Source organism: Pinus tabuliformis, chromosome 5_2 (assembly GCF_031772625.1).
Source record: "Pinus tabuliformis cultivar Carrire ecotype Pingquan chromosome 5_2, CPIR1, whole genome shotgun sequence".
Taxonomy (NCBI): Eukaryota; Viridiplantae; Streptophyta; class Pinopsida; order Pinales; family Pinaceae; genus Pinus; species Pinus tabuliformis.
In genome coordinates this window covers 789,281,281-789,304,613 of record NC_142306.1, presented here as the reverse complement: position 1 = coordinate 789,304,613, position 23,333 = coordinate 789,281,281, and the positions used below count along the sequence as shown (strand labels likewise).

Here is a 23,333-nt window from a genome sequence, read left to right as displayed (position 1 = left end):
AGTGCTTCCTGAATCCACAATTAGGAAAATTCTTGTGGCGGCTTTCCAATTCAGAGCCTTGTAGTATAGTAGCTATACCGATTGCCCGCTGCATTTACGCTGGCATTAAGTTTCCACCAAATTACGCTCTAAAGATTTCAATTTCTAGGCATTTGTGGCCAAGTTTAAGCACTCAGTGGTGGTAAAATAAAATCACAGAAGATAGGAAGCTCAGCTTACTGTTGACCGCCTCTGCTAGACTTTGTTGGTCCCTCTATGAACCGCACATGCCCAGATTTATCTTGCAGAGAGTCTAATACGTACGCTGTTCTCAGATAATTGGCTAGCGCAAAAAAATCAATTATAAAACACAGAAACTCCTCAGACTAGCCATCAGATTGGTGGAGGAAATGGTAAAGTCAAACTAAATGCGAATTGGGCTCCTGGCAGAAGTAAAGGCCAGTAGTTATGGGTGGGGATTCGCATCAAATGACAAGGAGACTTGTGGAAAGTATAAATTGTGGGTTTAGTGGGCTTTGGGTCTAGATTTTGAACCAAAGCTCTGATACCAAGTGTAGGGGCCTGATTCCTATTATTAGAGTCTCAATCTATTATACACTAACAGATCTATTTTCCTACTGTTTTAAAAGTAAAAGAAAAGAAAAGAACTCTCTGACCTTCTTACATAGATTTAAACATTTAACATCTTATCACTTTATCATAAGCAACATAAATTAAGGTGAGCATTCCATTGATATCAACTTAACAAGAGTGGTCCATGGAAAATACCTGTTCTGGCGGTTGATGATGATACCTTTGTCTTATAGCTCCTGCTGAACGCTCCTTCTCACCGACCCAACCGGATTTACCTCCCAGCCAACTAGGAAATAAATTCCTAGCCCAGGAAACCTCCACAGGTTCCCTAGCCCTCCGTGCCCAAGTCCAACCAGATATAGTGTGTCCTCAAGAAGAATGTGAAAAACTAGATAATGATACTTTCCTCCTCTCAAACCCAAGAAACCTCCACAGGAATCATGACAAGGCCAAACAATCACAACCAACCCCCACAATCCTAAGCAAGACTCCAACCCCCGCCTTTTCTTCCTTCCCCCTTCCCTTCTCCATCTCAACCACCTCTCATTAATGTCATTAACTTCTCATCCATCCTTACAATTGACTTCTCTTCACCCAAGTAAGCTAGGGGTACATTTGGAAATGTGACATGAATATAAAATTGAGAATTTAATGGGAAAGGATCATGTCTTCTCCCAAGTAAATCTGAAAAGTACATTTGGGAATGTGAGGTGAATATATATATATATATATATATATATATATATATATATATATATTGATAATTAAATGGAGAGGACTATGTCTTCTCCCAAGTAAATGTGAGGGTACATTGGGGAATGTGAGATGTAATTACATGGAGAGGACCATGTCTTCTCCTTAGTAAATGTGAGGGTACATTGGGGAATGTGAAATGAATATATATATTGATAATAATATGGAGAGGACTATGTCTTCTCCCAAGTAAATGTGAGGGTACATTGGGGAATCTGAGATGTAATTACATGGAGAGGACCATGTCTTCTCCTTAGTAAATGTGAGGGTACATTGGGTAATGTGAAATGAATACATATATTTTGAAATAATGGAAGGAGACCATATCCTACCTAATATTCAATTTGAGAAGGTAAATGGGGAATTTGAATAATGGAAATCATGAATTTTATATTAGACCAATATTTCTCAATATTTTTAGATAATTTAAACATTAACAAAATTTGTAGGATAAGATTTAAGTGGGGCATTACACAAGATCAAAAATTTGAATGAGATATTCCCTGAGATGTTTTTTAAATATTCTTCAAGTTTCATAGTCTGAAACCTTCCAGAAAAATGTTATAGTGAAAATTCCACGATGACCTATTTGAAGCAGCAAAACCCTAGGATCATGAGCTTTGATACCAAATGTTATGAACCTTGTGTCTTAAAATGATAAGAAACCAATAGTTACAACCCTCTTTCAAGGGGAAACCTCATTTTACAATGAATACAATGTACAAGACAATATTCGATGATTCTAAGACTAGGTCTCCTTAGTATATATAAAGAAAAAGGGGTACAATTATAAGAAAATGGGAGGGGAGTATAAGGGATTCTAACCTACAAAGAAATATAACAATAGAAATATAGTCACTCAATGTATATAAGGCTTAATAAAGGGTTTTAGGGTTGAGATTATATATGGATTAACATCCTTCCTCTTTGTGCTCCTTAGACAACTATATTTGAATCTTGAATGATTTCAAATAGTCCAACAATCTATAAGGAATTAAAATGATCTTTTGTTCACATTCCTAGTGGCTAAATATTAGTTATTGGTTCCTATATTATTCCTCCATGGCTCATACAAGTGTTAGGCTACAATTTTTATCAAAGAACAATGCTTTACCTTCGAGCACTCCTTTCTTTCCAAGATAATTTTTTCAAATTCAAATTTGCATGATTGAATGGGATAATGGAGATAGAGGGAGGTGGCTTCCCTCCACTCCTTGAATATTTGATGGTAAGAGGTGGTAACTACAAAGTAGGAGATCATGGTTTGGTTATAGGGATAATTATTAAGGTAATTACTTCATTTCACTAAGCACACAATTAATTAGCAAAAAATTTTATAGATAGGTATATGAAAATATGAGGTATAGATGAGTTGATTACACCCATTTACCTTTCATCTAGATGGAATCATAATCCCTTCAATGTTATGGAATCATAACCCCTTCAATGCTCTTACCCACTCAATCTTAGAGCTCTTAGATTCAAATTCAAAATGATAGTGTGAATCTCTATCAAAATTTCCATAGCATGTCTACCTCAAGGCATGAAGCTTAACATAATAATAATAAACAATAGGTGTGTTTATTTTAGAATAGGCATTCCAAATTTTTAATTAAATTATCAATAATTATTTGGTGGATAGTAAGGATTTAACCTCCACAAAATATCAACATAATATTTTATTAGTAGTCAAAATAGAGTAGTGAGATTTATCTCGAAGATAGTTATGCCATTTTTCTTAATATATATATATATATATATATATATATAGATTTACATAACATGATTAAGTTTCATTGAGTTTTATTTATGGCATTAAACTTTTATTACTTATTGTTTCTTTACTATGTTTTTTTGTCCTCCTCTCCATAAATGGAGTCACAACCTGGGTTTTGAACCTTGGATCTCTCAGTTTTCACATATTTCATATTACTTTGATTACCAATTGAGCTTCCCCCTAGAACTATAGGTATCATGAGTTCAGTATGTCTATTATAAATTGATTTGTATCAAGAATTACCAACCATTTATTTTATATGTTTGCACTAGTTATTACATATAAATAAATAAATTTCCTGAAATGTTGAAAGCCAAATATATCTTATAAGTAGTGAATTGGGCAAGTTTTTCCAAAAAAAGAAGAAGAGGAAATTTAAATTTTGCTTGACTTACTAAAATGAGAAAAACAATTTACCTTAATGTGAAATATTAATTAGTATGCAAAATTAACTAAACAAAACAAACTTCAAATACTAACCTCAATAGCAAAGAAAAATAAATGTATACATTGACAATTATTGTCGAGTAGCATAACTGGTTGAGAAAAAGTTTTGTTATCAAGATGACTTGTGTTTAAACCTCACCGGGATGCCAAGCACGTGCACGGGGGCTACTGGCTACTAAGTACGCTAGAAGGAGACACCGACTTCTAAAAAAAGACAATTGCCCAAAACCATGTAAACTAACCCATAAACATCTAACAACACACCTACTAAAAAACAATGACACTTTATGAAAAATAAAAGTCCCGGAAAACTTTTAAAACTTATCTTTATTGATCAACAAAATGATAGCAATAGTCACCATTTGCCGAAAACTTTTAAAACTTATCTTTATTGATCAACAAAATGATAGTAATAGTCACCATTTGCCAAATAAACCATGAAAGAACCAAATTCGAAAGGTTACCTCTATTTTATTGTCACTATTTGTATAATAAACCATGAAAGAAACCAAATCCCAATAAATAAAAAGTTTCTTCCCTATCATGAAGGAAAAGTCCCATCGAAACACTCAAAAGCCTTAACTAGTCAAATACAAAAGTATTTCAAAACCATAATCTCCTTCACCACTACCCTACTTGACACAGTGAGTGAAAATAGAGACAACGTTTTCAGCCACATAGGCCAACGACCAGAAGAATGAGACATGACCGACAACCAACTGAATGAGCATTGCAACTAGTGGAAACCAAAAACAAGGGCAATGAGTTCGAAAATCATAGATTCATACGCAATGTCGAGGATGAAACACATTGGATAGTATTGACAGTGCGAGGACAACATCACCAAACAGAGTAAACCCAAGGGTGAGGAACATGACCAAATAAGCGATGACAAGGAGGAAATAACCACAATCTCGGATTAAAAACCCAACCCATACATCAATTCCTCAACTCCAATCAATGAAAAAATTTCCATGTCCCAGAGTTTAGTGCAGATTTTTCCAGATAAACTAACGTGGGCAGACATATATCACATATTAATAGACATATTGAACCCGATCCATATGGGGTCTAGGCCTAGTACAATTTCTAATGACAAAAAACCAAAGAAAATAGAGAGTAGAAATTTGTGTTCGTTATACAATGTCACATCGGTAACATATTTGCATGTAGTTCTAACTATAAAATATGTTTGCCATCATTTGAGCCCTTCAGCAGGATGACCAGGTGGGAAGACCATTTTCTATGTGTTTCTGTTAAACATCCTCGTAAGGGAACAGAGGCCAAGGATGGGACATCTCGAAACGACTGTGAACCCTTTGGTGAATGAAGTTGATGTCTTTCACTACGTGACCAAAAGCCATCAGGCATCTTGGGTATATCAATGACAATCTTAGGAGCCAATGCTCTTCCACTAGAGGTTCCCTCGTCAATCTCAGTTTTCATTTGTTTTTGTCAACCCCAAGAGTATTTTTTGGGTTCTGCAAATTATAATCTTCTCCACAGCTTGTAGTCTGCTCTTGTTCTACTATTTATCTATAAACTATTATGGATATTCTCTCAAAACAATTTGTCACAATTGATCTTATAATATTTTGAAAATATTAGATCATTTAATTTATTTACTACTAGCTTATTGCTTGAATTCATGAAATAAGAAAAAAAATTAGGCGAAAGAAATAAGAAATATAACACACTGGCCACATCAATGGAGCATAAGATATATTTTGGGAAACACAATACTAGAGGAAGCCTAAATTCAAGGCTAGGCATATGCTCTACTCTCTCTTCTTTACTTAAGGAAATGCATAGACAGATAAATAAGGTCTTTGACATTGTGGTATATATGACTTCTATAGAATTTTTTCATTCTCTATTATGCTTTCAAAATACCACTAATATAAGTGGTTAATGTACCATTAAGATTGTGCATTCTAATCAGGTTTTAGATTTTACTTAAAAAGAGTTTATTCAAACTCTTTAACTAATTTGTAATCTTATATATAAATTTAGTGTGATAACTCTTTCTTATTTTTTATTGGGGATATTACATGAAGATATGATCTTCTTTGGCCATTTTTAAAAATTATCCATAGTTAGAGATACCCATTTAGTTCTACAATGTTGGCCCTGAACTTATCTTTTGGGTAGTCGGGTCCTAGAATCAAGGTAGTGCATCATTATTTATGTACTTTACTAGCACATGCTCTAACTTTGAGCATACTCATTTTCCTCCTATTGGAAATTGGGATGTTTTTCATCTTATCATTAGGTTTCCATTATATGATAATTCGTTGTGAGTATGTTTTCATTTTTATTATTATGTTTTATTTTTCATCAAGCAATTTCCATAAATCATGAAGATCATAGCAGACAATAGAACACAAGATATAGACTCTAAGCTAGGGAAAAACCCCTCCAAGGAGAAAACCCAGAAAATTTTCTTCTTATAGAATCAGATCAAATGAGATATCCAAGACCCATAACCATAGAAAAATTCCACCTCTAGATGCCAAATTAAGCATTTATTCTTTCCAATAGATCCATTAGCGAAAGAGTAGCAACAAGAGAAGTATCAAGAAATATCGTCCACAAACCCTAGCTCAAGAGAAACTTCTTTCTTTCAGACTTTGGCCCTCCATTTCTTCTCTGTCCTCTCTGTGATATTTCAGATCACAAATCATTGAGTGTGTATGTCCAAATGAGCTCCATCTACTATCTATGCATATAATTAGGATTTGTAATTTTTATTTAGACACACAATTAGGATTACTACTCTCAAGATTCAAGATAAAAGAAAAATCAAGGATGCAACTTATTTGGTAAGATATTTAAATTATATGTTTAGTTATTAAAATTTTAAATAAATTTTATTAATATGAAAGTTAATTAAATTTTGTGTTACAAGAAAAATCCTAACATTTGTAGTTGTAGTCGTGATCCATTTGTTAGTGACACTGAGAGCATATATGTTGAATACTGACAAAATATAATAAGCATGATTGTAAAATATTGGGGTAAACATAGTCAACTATTGCTTTATAATGTTATAGCGAGAAAGCTAACATATGCAGAAAATGATTTGAACAAAGTGATTGACAACATTTATTAAAAACCATAAGCACTATCTAATCATCTTATATATACATTTTCATGTGAAGGAGATTGAGTTTAGATTTATTCTCTATTTTAGGTAAGACTTATGATATAACATACATGAAATCAAATTTTAATCTTTGTTATTTTTAATTTGTGCATCTTCACCCTAATCTATTTAATTATTTATTTTGTGTTTGGTGATTAAGTGCAAGAGTAGCATGTTGCTTATAAAAGGGAAAAAATCGTGTAGTCATTGAAAATGACACATTATAATGCAATTTTATTCAACAAAGAACTAATATTATTAATATTGTTCTAAATGAAATTTTTATTCAACAAAGAACTAATGTTATTAGTGCCCTTCTAAATGAAATTCAAAAAGTTGGTTTGATGAAAGAAGATTTTAGTAAAACACATATGTAAAAAATATCAAAGAAACCTCATCCACCATTATGTGAATTATTCGTAAGGGATCACTTTGAGGGACTTGTAGGCATAAATATCCAATGGAACCACAATAACATTAAAGAAAATGATGATGAATCTCATGAGGATAATGAATTTGGCATATATGATGTTGTTGATTAATTTTAAGTTGTGCTTGAAAAACATATTGAATTTTGCAAAGTATTAATAAGACATGTAGACGATTTCATAATAAGAATAAATTTTCATTTCTTTATAATGATTGTTTTTATTATTTTATTTTTACTTTAATTTTATGTGAATCATTACTCTAGAAAAATAACTTTACAAATATTAACATACACACATATATTAGTCATTTCTAAATTCTAGCTCCTCCTATCCTCCTTTCCACCAATTTGTCTTTACCGCCCCCTATCCTTCAACAAATATACAATTGTATATAAGTTAAGAATGTTATTAGATTCATTTAATATCAAACAATTCAAAAGTCATTATTGTTGCTTCAGTTTGCATTATTACACAAATTATATAGTGGCAGCTTTAAACAACTGCATTTAATAATGTGGTATGTAGAATTATAAGGTGTATTATCTTATAAATTAGTAAATATAACCAGAGAAGTTATAAAGTTGATTAAGTTGATTAAGGAATTAATATTAGTTATATTGTTATATTAATATTATAGTGTTTATATACACATATATAGTTTTATTAAAATTAATGATATTTTTAATATAGTTTATGGGGTGTATAATAAATGGTGATAAGGTATACGGTTAAGATATTTATTGTATTAAGATTTTAGGTTTGAAATTTTGTAGGCAAAAAATTAACTATATTCAAAATTGATGTAGCTTCAACCAAATACAATCCCCAAACAACACTAATATTCTATGTTATAGACAAACTAACCCAAAAACAGTATACCCTCTCTACATAATTCTTACTACTTTCTAGTTAGTATAAAATAAATCATATTTATTCTCATCATTATAACTAATTTAAATATTATTTTATTTAATTTAAAGTATTAAAAAAATATACTAGTGTTCATATTTCAATGCTTGTGCCCAACAAAAGGGTTCACTTAATTTGAGAAATCTATGAAAAACATTGGAGTAACATTCCGCTTACTTCGCATTACTCTTGACCCTTTACGACTTTAGTGTGAATGGTATATGCCTTATACGGTGACACCTTTAAACAACTGCATTTAATAATGTGGTCTTAGAAGGAAAACACCATTAAAGAATGCATACAAGAGAAGTAACCCGAGGATTCAAATCACATAAGCATCCCAAAAAAGCATGACTTAGAAAGTGGAGCCTTGAAACCATGAACACTGGTAGTGTTGATGTGAGCTCTCAGAGTACGTGGATAGTGTGATATCATTAAATGCATGGTTTAGGAGCACTGACAACGCATATTTACAAGTCTATCGAACCATTAATACGCGGGGCAGTATATGCCCACCGCTGGATAATGTTCCTGCTTAAATCCAATGGTGGGCATATACTACCCCTGCGTATTAATGGCTCAATAGACTTGTAAATATTGGTTGTCGTGCAAATTCCAGAGTCACGGAGAGTAAAAGAAAATTTAAACCATAGAAATTTGCAGGTCATGCAGGATTGTAATAATGGGATCAAAGGCAACTTTAATAAAGATGTTACGTTCATGACTTGTGGAGATTACCCATAAGCAAAATAAGTCATCCAAAATAAAGGTGCTAATGGATTTTAAATAATCAATTAATGTATGTACAATCAAATGTGATGGTACCACTATGTAATCATTGAAAAATAAGGGGTAAGCCAATCAAATGTGAAATAAATATTTTAAAACAATATCAAAAAATAATAAAATTTAATGTTTAATGTTAAACTATGGAGAGAGGCGGATGTCACAGAGACAATCGGACTAGGGTGTGTGTGTGAAAATTTAAAACCTTCAAGAATCGAGAGCCGAAGATGAACCCTAGTCGAGTTACTGCCGCCTCCCCTCTTTCGGCCGTCGTCTGGCCCCTGCTCGGCCTTGCCGCTGATGGAGACGCACGTTCAACTCAAGGAATGCAAGCATACTCTCTCATTTCTGTTCCGCATGATTTCAAATATCTCCTGAGAGTTCCCCCCCATCTATTTTATTTCGATCTGGTCTTTGGGGCAGCCTGTTCTTGGCCCTCTACTGCTGCAACTAGATACAGCAGCCCCCATCAGATTGCAGATGCATTGGATAAGAATGAACATGCAGAATATGCTCTCGTTTTTCCCCAGGCGGCGGCTCTTGGGAAGAAATTCTTTGCCCTGAAAGGCTGCTCAATCATATTTTTACCTTCTCTATCCCACCAGAATCGCCATTACTCTGTTTCTGACCCTCAGAACTCTTCAAGCTTCCTGAATCGACCTGGATGGAGCATCTGGAAACTCTTTGGGGCAAATCGCAATGACAGAATCAACGACCTTAGGATCTTCTCCTCATTTCCTCACAAACCCCTGCGGCAAGTTCAGGAAAAGAAGGCCCTTCAAAGTTCCCTCTTCCTCAAGTCTCAGATCTGCAAAAGCAAGTAGCCCTCTGATCTCTCTGCCTCGTTCCAGATACTGATCAGGATAAACTCGAGCAAAACTCTGGTACAATGGGTGAGAGCGTCGGATCAAGTGCAAGACCTCAAGCTTGCTCTAGAACTCAAGTTGAGGATTCCCTCTGCAGCTCATCGACTTCTCCATGAAGGTAAACAGCTTGAGGATCTTAACCCCCTGTCTTTTTACAACATTAAGAGAAATGCTTCCGTTGTTTTTACCTTTCGTTTGAGAGGGGGAGCTGGGGGATAGTCCTCCTCAGCTGGAGCATTTTCATACAAGGACGTTGTCCATGCTCAGCTGCCTAAGAGAACACTTCCACCAGCTCAGGCTCCCAAGCACTTTCTGGTGGACAAACTGGAAGAAACCCCCTCCATTGAAATAAAGCATCCATCGCTAGATGAGCAAACCTAAAAGTTTGCTGAACATGCAATTATCTGCAGGTTCAATGGGTTATGACCACGCATAGCAGACCTCTACCAATGGCTTTACTCTAACTGGACCAACAATTGCAAGGTTCTGTTATGCTCAAAGGGCTTCTTCATCGTAGTGTTTGCTTTTGGTGAGGACTATCAAAAAGCATTAATTGATGGCCCATGGTTCTGCGGTGCTGCTGGTCTATTCCTCACCCCTTGGTTCCCAGATTTCGATCCTTCTACAACAGTCATCACCAAACTCCCCATTTGGGTCAGACTTCCAAACCTCCTGGCGCATCTATGGCACTTTGTTGTATTCCAAGGGATTGGCAATTCTTTAGGCCGCTTTCTAGACACAGACATCACTAGAGGGGAAAAAGGCTTATACACCTTTGCCAGAATTTCTGCAGAAATAGACATGAGCAAAGGTCTCCCGAACCAGATTAATCTCAAAATTGGAGACTTCCATTGGACTCAAACCTTGGATTACGAGAACATAGCCTTTTGCTGCCGAAATTGCCATCATACAGGACACCTCCAAAGCTCTTGTCCCACGATGCCGGCCCAAAAGAAGAAGCCATTCCTAAATAGAAATCCAAAAGCTGGAAGCCACATGATCCTACCCCCATGGACGATTTTGACTCCAGCTCGGATGAAGAGGAAGAGAATAAGGAAGCATTGGCAGTAGAGCCAGCACAGGATCCGCCAGTGACTGGTCCAGTGGCTCCGTCTGTTCTTCCAGTCTCACAGAAAAGGAATCATGAATCCTCCACCTCGGATTCAGAAAAGGAGGCCTCTCCGCCAGCACATCTTAGTTTGCAGATCATGCCTGCTCAGCAAAGTCCTCTTGATTGGGTCAAAGTTGGTAAAAAGAAAGGGAAAAAAGGCTGAATAGTCGATTCTACACATGTTGGGTAGAATCCTCTGTTCTGTTCTTGCTCCTCTGTTCCTCGCTCCTCTATTCCTCTTGCTTCTTCGTGCTCAGTTTTTCTCTCTTCTCTTCTTCTCTTAGGAGCCAAGGTGGATAGCCTATCCTTTCCGGCTGCCTGTGTTCTTGTCTCTCTTGGTTGTAAGCTCTTATTGTACCATACGTTTACTTAATAGATTTAGTTTTTACTGAGAAAAAAAAAACTATGGAGAGAGGCTCAAATTTTTTTGGTCAAAGCAAATTAATAGTTGGTCAAGCAAAAAATTGAACATAATATACCATGGGTGAGGCAGGTATAATAATAAGCTAGAGGAATAAGGTGGAAGATGAAAAATCAAATCTCCTATTACATTTAATTTCTTATCCCCTATGATTTTTCTTGACCCATAAATTTTGGGTGACCCATTTAATAGTAATGATGATCAGCCAAAATCCATGTAAACTAACCAAAACATCAAACAACAGACCTACGCAAAAACCATCGCACTTTATAAAAAACAAAAAGATCATTGGGAAATTTTTAAAACTTATCTTTATTCAACAAAATTATTGTTAGTAGTAGTCACTATTTGCCAAAGAAACCAATTTCCAAAGCTTACCTTTGTTGGAAGTAATGATTCCATGTGTTGTTGTGAGTTGTCATTGTGAGTTCCCAAGTGTCACTCTAGAAACTGTTGATTCCTATGTTATGAGTTGGAGTCATGATCTAGATGTGTCAAAGTTAGTGTGTTATGTCCTATATATTTGTAATTTTTGTGGTCAATAAAACATGGTGTGTGATTTGCGTGTCTAATTGTTCTCTCTGCTCTCTCTCAATTTTTCTAACATGATATCAGAGCTGGTACTCGCTTGGCTCCCTCAAGGGAGGGCCAGGAATATGTGAGGGATCCTGAGTGTTATTGTTTCTGTACATATTAGTATAGATGTGTGAGAGTATATTTTTAGCGTGTGAAATTGTTTTTGATCCTGTGTGTGTAGATTTATTTTTTGTTTGCAGCTTCTTCTAGCATCATGAGATCCTTTCTTCATCTTGCTAGTGTAAAGTTATATTACTGCTTATCTTCTCAAACCAACAAAGGAGTTAAATTCATGCGTTGATGGTTTTGTCAAAATTGTGTGCACTGTCATATGATAAATCTGCAAAATTGTGACCACAAACTATAAATTATATTGCATGGATATGGACTTGAGATCTCGATCTGAGATCTCGTGTGGAGGATTTTCAAGTGGCCAGTGATATATGTCAAAAGTGTTAAAAATGGAGGCATATCTCAATTTTTCACTTATGTGGGGAAGAGATCTTTGCATCAGATGTTTTTGTTGCATTCTTGTTCCGATCTAAAATTTTGGAGTTTGCATTTTAAACATTATGAGTCTTGTCAAATCAATATGTGATTGTAATTTTGTTGGAATTGACCACTCTAACAAATGCTTTGTGAAGAAGAGAAAACTCCAAGATAAAGGTTGAACCCTATGAACAACTTTTGACCTGTGCTAAGGAGGGACGTGGTAACTTGTCTATGCCTAGATGACTGTTGATAGTTTGATGATTATTGAGTTTGTAGTTGTGAAATGTCTTTATCAAGTAGTGTTCTATTTATTTCAATTCTTATGTGTTAGCAAGGTCAAGTTGCTTGATCAACTTTTGAACACATTCTCCTACCAACTGACGGATAGACGAAAGCAAAATATCCGACAAATGGTGGGTGGTCTATAGGATGGTTCATTACTTGATGGCTCTTATCGCGGAAGCTCCGACGAGCTGAGGTGTCAATATTATTGATCTTGCAAAGTTCATCAACGATAGTCAGAGGCGGTTACGTTTTAAATGGAGGTCAAGTGACAGCTTGAAGATGTGGTAGTGAAAGAGCAGTGTTTGCGAGATTCCAGAGTGGATGTGAGTGTTGATGAAGACCAATTTGACAGAGATTCATTTTTTGTTTTAAAGTGTATTTCTATATTTGGCATGTAAGCATTAAGAGAGGGTGTTGGAAGTGATGCTTCCATGTGTTGTTGTGAGTTGTCATTGTGAGTTCCCAAGCGTCACTCTAGAAAAGTTGATTCCTATGTTACGAGTTGGAATCATGATCTAGATGTGTTGAAGTAAGTGTGTTATGTCTTATATATTTGTAATTATTGTGACCAATAAAACATGGTGTGTAATTATGTATCTAATTGTATATCTAATTGTTATTTCACTCTTTCTAACAACCTAACCTTTATTTCGCTGTCACTATTTGCACAATAAACCATGAAAACAAGTAAATTCCAATAAACAAGATGTTCCTTTAAAATTCCAATAAACAAGATAAAATGCCACGAAACACTCCAAACTCACATCACGAGTGAAATACAAAAGAAATTCAAACTCACAATCTCCTTCACTACCGCCACCCCTATGAGACAGATAGGGGAGCGAAAATAGAGAGAATGTTTTCGAAAACATACAAAAAGGACCAGAAGAATGAGCACATAGATCGACGACCAGCTGAATGAACACTGCAAGGAAGGGAAACCCAATAAGAAGGGAAATGAATTCGAAATTCATCCCAGACATAGATCTATAAGCGATGCCGAGGATGAAATGCATTGGGTAGTAACCCAAGGGGTGAGGACCGGGACCAAATAAGCGATGGCGAGGAGGAAATAAACTCAATCTGGAATCCAAAAGACAACCCAGATATCAATCGATCATCTCCAATCATCGAAATTTTTTCCAAGTCCAGTGTTTAGTGCAGATCTATCCAGATAAACTAATGTGAGCCGGCGGGCCCTATATATCACATGTTAACAGACATACTGAAACAGATCCATATGGGGCGGGGCCTATGCCTACTGCAGCGGCTAATGACAAAAAACCAGAGAAAATAGAGAGTAGAATTTTGTGTTTATTATCCAATGTCACATCGGTAACATATATGCATGCAGTTCTAACCATAAACTATGATTGCCAACCCCTACGACTACTGCGACGGGCCATCATTTTCGACCTTCAGCAAGATGATCGGGGAAAGACCATTTTCTGAGTGTCGCTGCTTAACATCCTCGTAAGGGAACGAAGGCCAGCGATGGGAGATCTCGAAGACGACAGTGAACCATTTGGTGAATGAAGCTGATGGCTTTCGCGGGACGACAGGAAACCATCAGGCGTCTTGGGTATATCAATGACAATCTGAGGAATCGATGCTCTTCCACCAGAGCTTCCCTCATCTGTCGCTGTTTTCATCTGTTTCTGCCGACCCCGAGAGAATATATTTGTTGGGTTCTGCAGATTGTACTCTTCTCTACAGGTCGCAGTGTCCTCTTGCTCCAAATTCAGATTGTCATGGAAGCCTGAAGTAATTGGTCCTGCCATTGCAACCGAAACCTGTTCTGCTCTAGCGGGTTCCAAAACTTCTTGTTCCAGCTGGGCGCCCTTTCGACAAACGGGACAAGTAGAGTGCGAAAGAAACCACATGTCAATACACTCAAGATGAAAACTATGCCCGCAATTGGGCAGAAGCCGGCCTGTCTCATTCTCCTCGAATTCGCAGAGACAAACTGCACACTCCAGCCCATCTGTGAAATAATGCGATTTATAGAGAAAGATGGGCAGAGTCTCTAATACCGCAGAATCCAACCCCACATTCAGCAGAGACACCGGTTCTTCTCCTGTAAACTCGAACCGACTGCGAATAAAAGCTGATCTTCGTCGATTTCTTCCAGAAAATCGAGCATACTGCCTCCAAAACCATGTGGCATAAACATTTAGCAAAACGGCGAAGAAAAGCACAAAAAGAAGAACTATTACGCTGGACACCATGATTTTGTCATTGATGTCATCTCTTGGCTCGGGGTAATCCGGATTGATGGCATATCTGGGCTCACCTCTGTGTTCCTCTAAATGAGGAGGTGGGTGATTAAAATCATGTTTTCCGAATGTCCGTTCGTCATAATCGTGAGGCAGGTGATTGTCAGCACTGCCCGAGCTGGCATTTCTGGACTCGCCAGCATCCTGAGGTGGGCAATTAAAACCCCTGCACACCGAGCTCATCCTATATCAAACCGCGGAATTTTTCTTTCTGTAAATGCTATTTCAAATGGGCTGACCTCGGTATCTAAAAATGGCAGGCCGTTACTTGGTTTCTCTGTGGATCGACCCTTCGATCCATCAATTTCCGTCGATGGATAGCCCCTCCGATGCCTATATGAAGCTTCTAAGCTCCGATCAAGAGCCCGTCTGGACCGCTCCTGGCTTTCACAACACGCAATAGTTTTGAAGGTGGGAAACCGCTGGGTCAATGGATTTATCATCGAATCCCAAACCCCAGAAATTCCGAGAAATTGTGTATTCAATATTTTGTTGTTGTTTTAGGATCCCTGGTTTGAATAAGGAGAAAGAAAATTGACGACAATAAAATGGCCAACTCACCGTAACCGGTTGGACTTCTTCGTGTCCTGACTTGAATACAAAAAGTGTCGCGGAGCAGACGGTCATTACCGTCGAAAATTAAAAATCATGTAAAACAACCCGAACATTTAGGGGGCGGCTAATTAGGCCGCCTTTTAGCCGTACTTTAATTGTCGGGGATGGAAATAGTGTGTTTTTTTTTTTTAACACACAGTGTAAAGATATGGTTCACTCTCTTCGGAAAATAAAATCATGTGAAATATATTTTCATGGGACATATTCGATTTTTAAGTGGTAGTTATTTGAGATAAATGATTAGTGTATAGTTTATAAATATATTTTTTTTATATCTGGAAAATTTCAGGTTAATATTAATCAAATTTTAATAAAAAATTTAAAAACTTGAATTTAAATGGTGTAATCTGTAAAATTTAAATATTTTATAAGATTTTTTTTACGAATATCTTATAAAGTTTTTTTTACTGTATTGAATATATTTATATAATCAAAAATACATTTTAAATATATATATATATATATAATTATTTTAAATTCCATTGGAAAAATCTTTTCCATCGATAAATTAAATTAGACTACCTCGCTGATTAGTGCTAAATGTTAGAGCAGGTCATTTGAAACAATTGGTTAGAAATAAGAATGTGTAAGGGAGTGGAGTTCTATTTTTCCTTCTGCAGATCTGTATTTGGCTCTGAAACTAGAAAAGATGATAGGTTGAGGCTACTGATGAAACTTCACCAAGCTCTGCTCTAGTTCTAACCTCTGCTTTCGCTCTACTGGCCCCCCTGCCTATGTATATGTGACCTTTCCGAATGCTTTATATACTGCACCTGCCTCTACGGAAGAGAGCATTTGGTCTTCGAGCGCAAAGTCAACTGGTGGGGATCCACTTGGTCATCTGTCCCTGGGGCTGGATTTGGAACTATATATGCGTCTGGATATTTAGGATCTGCGCTTGGAATTGGATCCGGGACTGGGAATAGGACCAGAAAAGAGTGGCTCTGCCACCTTTGTTTATGCCACTCCTGCTCCTGGGTAGGGTATTTGCAAGCTGGCTGGTTATTGCCTTGCTTCCGAAAACAATTTCATTACGTATAAGCAACGATTCGGCTCGATATACTCGGTCTCCAACCGCGGGCTGATGAAAGGTCGATGACTCGGACTTACTCTTACTCTCGAACCGGGAGGGATATTAAGCGAGATAGTGGCCCCGGTGCTTTTACTGAATCAACTCGGCGCTGTAGTCTATGTTTGCTTTGTTTTTGCCTTTCCCTTGGCTACCTCTAGCTAGAGTTATGGGTCCATCGGCTCTGGGTTCTTCGAGTGGAACTCAATCTTGATCTCCAACTAGTTCCCCAACTCGCTCTGTTACTAGGGACTCCTTCCCCGCTGTTGCTGGTACTGCTTGATCCTCCTCTTACACTCCGCTGTTGGTGCTTCCACCAGCTAAAATGTGTCACTTACATTATGCACTGGGTCTGCTTATTCGACTCGATAAAGAAGAATAGGCTCTGACTTTGGCTTGATCAACAGGGACGGAGTCACTCACTATTCATATGGTGAGGGTGAGGTAACGAACGCTCGACCCCCGGGCCGCCATCGTTTTAATGCTCACTCATCATATGGGTGAGGGACAGAGTCACTCACTATTCATATGGTGAGGGTGCGTAAGCACACTCGACTGTCCAGGCTGCCATCGTTTTAACGCTCACTCATCATATGGGTGAGGGATGGAGTCACTCACTATTCATATGGTGAGGGTGCGTTAGCACACTCGATTGTCCAGGCTGCCATCGACGGAGTCACTCACTATTCATATGGTGAGGGATTCGATCCAGCCGCAGGTTCCCCTACGGCTACCTTGTTACGACTTCACCCCAATCGAAGATCCCACCGTGGTATGCGCCAATAAGACCACCCCAACCATAGTGGGCCACACTAGTGGAACATATATAGATAGGGTGATCATTGGTCAAGGATGCATAAGCATGCTCGACCGTAAGGGAGAGGTACGTTAAGTGACTCGACTAACAGGAGAGGTACGTTAGTGACTCGACTGTAAGGGAGAGGTACGTTAAGTGACTCGATTAACAGGAGAGGTTTGTTAGTGACTCGACTGTAAGGGAGAGGAACTGACTAAACCTAAACTACCACATGCTCATATATAACTAACTACCACCATGCCCAGGTACGTTAGTGACTCGACTGATAAGGACCGGCAACGGGGCTCGACTGATAAGGAGAGGAACTTTAGTTGCTCGACCATAAGGGAGAGTAGAGGTACGTTAGTGACTCGACCAACGCCCCCCCACCCAATAAGTAAATTGAAAAGAGGAGGTGGGTGATTCTATTCTAGTTCCTATCTCGAATGACGTAATTACGTATATAATGAATGCCGACCAAGACAATGAGTAAGTGACTGCTGGTCATTATGCCATCTCCTACCTCTCCCGGGGGTCGAGCAACTCAAGTTCCTCCCTTTTCCCACTCATTGAAGGCCAAGCCAAGTGATTCATCTGGAAAATCGTGTTTCATATATAATATAGTGAGTGAATTCCGCTAATCGAAGAAGGCACTTCCCTACGTGAGCCATTTCTTCATGCATAATGACATATGCCCATAGCAGCATTTTCTGGTGTAATGACACATATATCGAGTCATGACTGGAATCAATTCAATGGAAATCTCTCGACTATAATGACATATATAATGAGATATCTCGAAAACATGATCAAAGAATATCGTATACAAAGAGAAATTGTACAACTAGGGACTTCTTAGGGGTCACTTACTATTCATATGGTGAGGGATCCATTATGAGAGATCCCATACGATGCTAAAGCGTAATTACATATCTCATTCATTCATGCATAATGACATATATAATGAATGATTGGATTCGAGAGCGTAATGACTGCTATAAGACATTGTCTGGTATAATGACTGGAAGAAATGGCAGAATCAGTGATTGAATATTACCATCCCAAACGGGAAAGAAAGAGAGATAGAGAAATCAGTAGTGTGGACTTGACAAGGTCGGTTCATCGAACCGCAACATATGTGGGTGCAGAAGAAAAGATGGATGGCACCTATCCTAATTGTTGGTCTAGCCCACCCAGCGGACACCAAAAGAGGCAGGATTATTCCACAAGCCCATGCTTCCGGGGCGGGGGGTGCAAGCACATAATCCCACCACCGCGGTATGGGCCACCGCGTAGACTCCGACAATGAGTGCGTGTAGGAGAAAATGGTTGGGTGAGTTAGACACACCTGGTGGGGTGCGGGAACAACCTTCAGCCCAATTATACAATGAATCTACATTACGGGAAGTAGGCGGCCCATATCCCACTCACATTAGCACTCCATCCCAACGACCATAACGTGGTCAGAAAAGTAACCTATGAAGGAAAGGGTAGCATTAGGAACCTCACATGCCGAGGATCCCATATCCCCTATAGATTGAATCATTTCAAACCCCATGCCATCTTCCAGCTGCCACCCAACCGGACCCATTGAAGACCTGGTGCCCGGTGCGTATCGCTCGGAAACTATTATTTGTCTCGCCACTGGGGGGGGGAGACCTTAGACCTTAGAACAGGCAAATAACCGGAGGCACTTGACTTGGATATTTGGGTTTTTCATTGAGTAACTTCATGGAGGTACGGGTAGCGAGGGAACGAGTGGAATTCATGTAATTGGTCTAATTGTATGAATTTTCTCGTTAGGATACGATTCTGGGAATTGAAAGGAACGGAAACTCATTTTGAGGGCCCATAAAACAGCCCCTTGAAGGTATGCTTTCGCTCATTGGATGAGCTCTAGCGCTCCGGGACAGGCTTTCGAGAAAGCTCTAACCGACCTGGATCTATCTTCCTCTCCTTATTAGTCGAGTGTACTTACGTACCCTTTGAGGCATCGAAATCCTTGCACTAGGAAGCGCAAGCCCCTCCGGGACCTTGCCCCTCCGTCTGAAGGCTACAGCCCCGGCTCGATGGATCCCCTCGTTAGCCGGCACTTTCCCTCATAGCCGAGCCTCTCATGCTGGGGTGAAGCGATGGGCTTGACCGACCCTCTTTGGTCCGTTAGGCCCCTCCCATATCTCGGAACCAATTCTGAAATATGACCAACTAGTTAGTAAAACACTATAATATGATCAAAGGTGGTGGGTGGCGGGGGAACGATGGGTAGGTATGGGTTCCCACCTTTGTGTGTTTTACCAACCGCTTGTTACGATATGTAAGACGATGTAGGAATTTCGCTGTCAGGGAGAGAATATGACCAATGAATGGAACGAATTGGAAGAAGAATTCCTATGACCAACTTGTGTGATTGATTGAAGAAATGATGGCGGGGAGGACGGATTCACCGAGGGCTAGGCGCCATGGGTAGGCATGGTTGGCCTTCCATAGTTGAGGTGAGAATCAATTACTCATCAATCACATTAGTCTCTTACCACTTGTAAGTTGACACTATACCCTTCAGTGAGCGAAGGGGGACCTTATGATATGACTACGCCTGGCAGTGCTCAACTGCCATTCCTATCTATCTGATGGCCTGGCATAACCTCCCCCTTATTGGTTTGAATAGCATCTTTCCTCTCCCTATGGTCGAGTCACTAACGTACCTCTACCTTCAAAACCTGACAAACGCACCTAAAAACCTGACAAACGAGGGACGATATTGGCTTTCTCCTTACCAATGCTATCATTCTACTAGTTCCTCAATATTATGGAGAAGCCAGACCGGTTCTTTCTCTGAATTCTTTGGTGAGATCAAGACTTTACCTGACCTGGGCATGTCAAGTCTTGGTCAGAGAGGTGGTCATTTCCTTTCTCTTAAGTCCTATACTTAAGTTGCCTATAACTACCCCCCTGAGGGTCTACCGATTAAGGCATCGTCTCAATGGAAAGACACCCCCCTCATCGGGGTGGGAAATCCTGGTTCAAATCGAGGTGCTTTATGTGCCCTTTTCACCTTGGCGGAGGTTTTCACATCTTTCTCTCCTATTCTTGCCATTTTAGGAGGCGGAGGTTTTGTAATTACATATATAATTCATTCATGCAGAATGACATATCTCGAATGACGTAATTACGTATATAATGAATGACTGGAATCACTGGTCGAAATGAACCAATTAGGTTTATATATGTCATTTAGTTCGAGATCTCGATTGCATAATGACATATGCCCATAGATGCATGATATGCTAAAGCGTAATTACGTATATAACGAATGAATGCATCGATATGTGTCATACCAGATTCGATGTGAGATATTGAATGACACTTTCTCATATACGTCATTCATGATAGATTGAATGAATATTTCGATGGCGGCTTTATCAGTCGAGCCGATGGCGGCCTTGACAGTCGAGTGTGCTTACGCACCCTGTCGGTCCTCACCCTACCGGGGGCATCCTCTCCTTAACAGTTTCAATGCCTACTGTATCGGAAAGAATTTATTGTCTAAAAAAGGTGTAGCGCAGTCTGGTCAGGGCATCTGTTTTCGGAAGAGTCAACCGCACTGGCTATGCCCTCTCCTACCCTTTTTTTGTCCTTCCAATCCAAGCTTCCACAATGCGACCAACAACTCTCCCTAGTCAGAGGACGTGGTGCAAAGTTAGGAGCGGTCAAGTCTGGCATGTCCTGAAGGAATCCGAAGTGACGCAGGACCCGACGAGGGAAGTAAGAGAAAGGACGTGGAAGTCAAGCCCATGATATGCACGCATGAGTGTCCCTCTATAGTAATGACAGGGCTAAGAAATCCTCACCATTTACACCACCAATGTAGCAAGAATGCAGATTTCTCAATTTCCTAATAAAACGTCTCCTCGTCATCATCATCGTAAGCTCCAGCCCTGAGTCCCACAACTGGCTCCACCCGAAAGGCAGCACCGATCTCTCTAGGAATTACTCTCAGTCTCAAAGGAAGACAAGTCATCTACAGTAAATAGGAGAACGAACTCACTATCTGATCCCTCAGCGCCTGAATCTCCTGTTGCTGACTGGCTATCAACGCGTGCATCCGAGACTGCTCTGTCCTGGTGATCAAAACCTGATTGGGGCGTATGTGATGCTGCAAGGTAAAACAAAGGTAGAAAGTCAGCACAAGTTCAGCAAGATTCTATCAAGTAATATATCAAGGGAAAGAAGATTTACCAGCCAGTGGTCAAGTACCTTGCCCCCGACCATCATACCACCAAGGACAGGGGTGACATCCACAATGAATCCAATAAAGATGCTCTTGAAAGTAAGGTAATCCATATCCGCTGCCTCAAGTCTCTCCTCAAGAGGTCAATCATCCATAGCAGGAATGGACCTAAAAAGTAAATTCATATGAGTAGGAGGATCAATCGGCACTCGGACGACTCCATCAATCTGACGAGTGAACCGCTCTTCCAGATAATACTCCCAGCTCTCAGGGCCAAAAATAATCAGTCTACGCCTCGAGAGAGCAAAAGCATCTGTCGCCTCAGGAGTATGGAAATACTTACTCCCAACATAAGGAGTCAAAGAGAGCTAAACGAGCATAACTTCTCAAGTCAGCCTCACAACAAAAGGATAGGAATCCGCTTCTAAGGTTGTCTATCACAAGAGGACTACTCTTTGATCTCTCTCCTACGCTCTTCGATAGCTTCTTGACTTACAGGAACTACCTTATTCCTAGATCTTCTTTCTTATTAGTTGTTCTATCTTGATCTAAAACTACTAGTAGGAACAAAGCTACCATCAAAGACATTCTTAGCTGGCCTAGCTTGATAGAAACCTAAAGTAGCTACATCCAGCTCTATGAATCAAATCCCTCCTTATATCACTAGAAGAGAGACAGGAAGGAATAATAGCCAAGAGGGAATGAATTCATTTCATTTCAAAATCCCAAAGAAGTCAGAAACAGATGCTGAAGGATCAGCTGAAGCAGAAGAATAATAGAAAGCTTAAGCAGCTAAAGCATCCGCAGAAGAGGAAACCATTGTTGATCTTATGGGGTAGGAAGCCCCAAGCCAACCCTTCCCAAGGAGAAGTCAAGATCCGGGAAGAGGGGATCAGGAATAGAACCTGCCTCTCCGCTTGGGATTCTTTCTTCTGGTAGTTTTTCGCGGTCGGGGCAGCGAAGTCATAGCCTTATCACTGGAATACTCCTTCCACCGGAACTATATAGAAAGGTAGGGCAGTTGAATCCCGGGTCGATCGAACGGGGGCTTGAAATGAAAGTATTTCACTACCACCTGCAGATAGGAAGGAAAGAGTTGTTGAAGATGATCCCGAGTCCAGATGCAGAGAGTGATATCTCGGGTAAGGAAAGTAATCTTGTGGGAATATGTTCGAATCAGAGCAGGAATCTCTCTGTCTTGAACCAAGTGGCTTGGGCTGGGAGAAAAGCCCATTCCTACCCGGAGAGTGAGATTCTGACATGATTGGACTTAGCAACATTAGCAGTGGTGGATCATCAGTCACCCCCTTTCCTCGCTTTCCTTGTAAAGAAAGCTATGTCCGGATGCTCGGTCACCGGCACATGAGCAGAAAAGGGAGGAGGGCTTTCCCTGACTGAGTTGAACCGAGGCGGTTATTGAAATCATCCGCCGATAACCCGATCCCGGAAAGAGGGATCATCATTGTATGAGCGGAGGATTGGGCGCAAGCAGGATCTATTTGTTGTTTTTTTCGAAATAACCGGTGTTAGCGATGAATGGATTGTTTGCAAGAGAAGGTTGCCAAGTTAAGATACGAGCAGGAGGCATGCCACGCATAGTATAAAAAAGGGCAGAGAAGAGGATTGATGGACAGAGGGAAGATACATATATTATATAGATGCCCCAAAAAGCAGGAGGAATCGACTACTGGTGGAAGGTTTTGCAGGAAATGAATCACTAGTATAAGAAGGGGACAAGGAATGCCCTTTGCCACGTGAATCAAACTAGGTTTATCTT

General features: G+C 39.3%; 1 protein-coding gene across 1 annotated transcript; it reads right to left on the bottom strand.

Annotated features, from left to right (window-relative positions):
* Positions 1-13,831: 13,831 nt before the first annotated feature.
* Positions 13,832-15,186, bottom strand: LOC149161665 (RING-H2 finger protein ATL3-like). The gene has a single exon (XM_089435545.1). The coding sequence runs from the start codon at positions 15,029-15,031 to the stop codon at positions 13,991-13,993; it is 1,041 nt and encodes a 346-aa protein (XP_089291671.1). The 5' UTR covers positions 15,032-15,186; the 3' UTR covers positions 13,832-13,990.
* Positions 15,187-23,333: the final 8,147 nt, after the last annotated feature.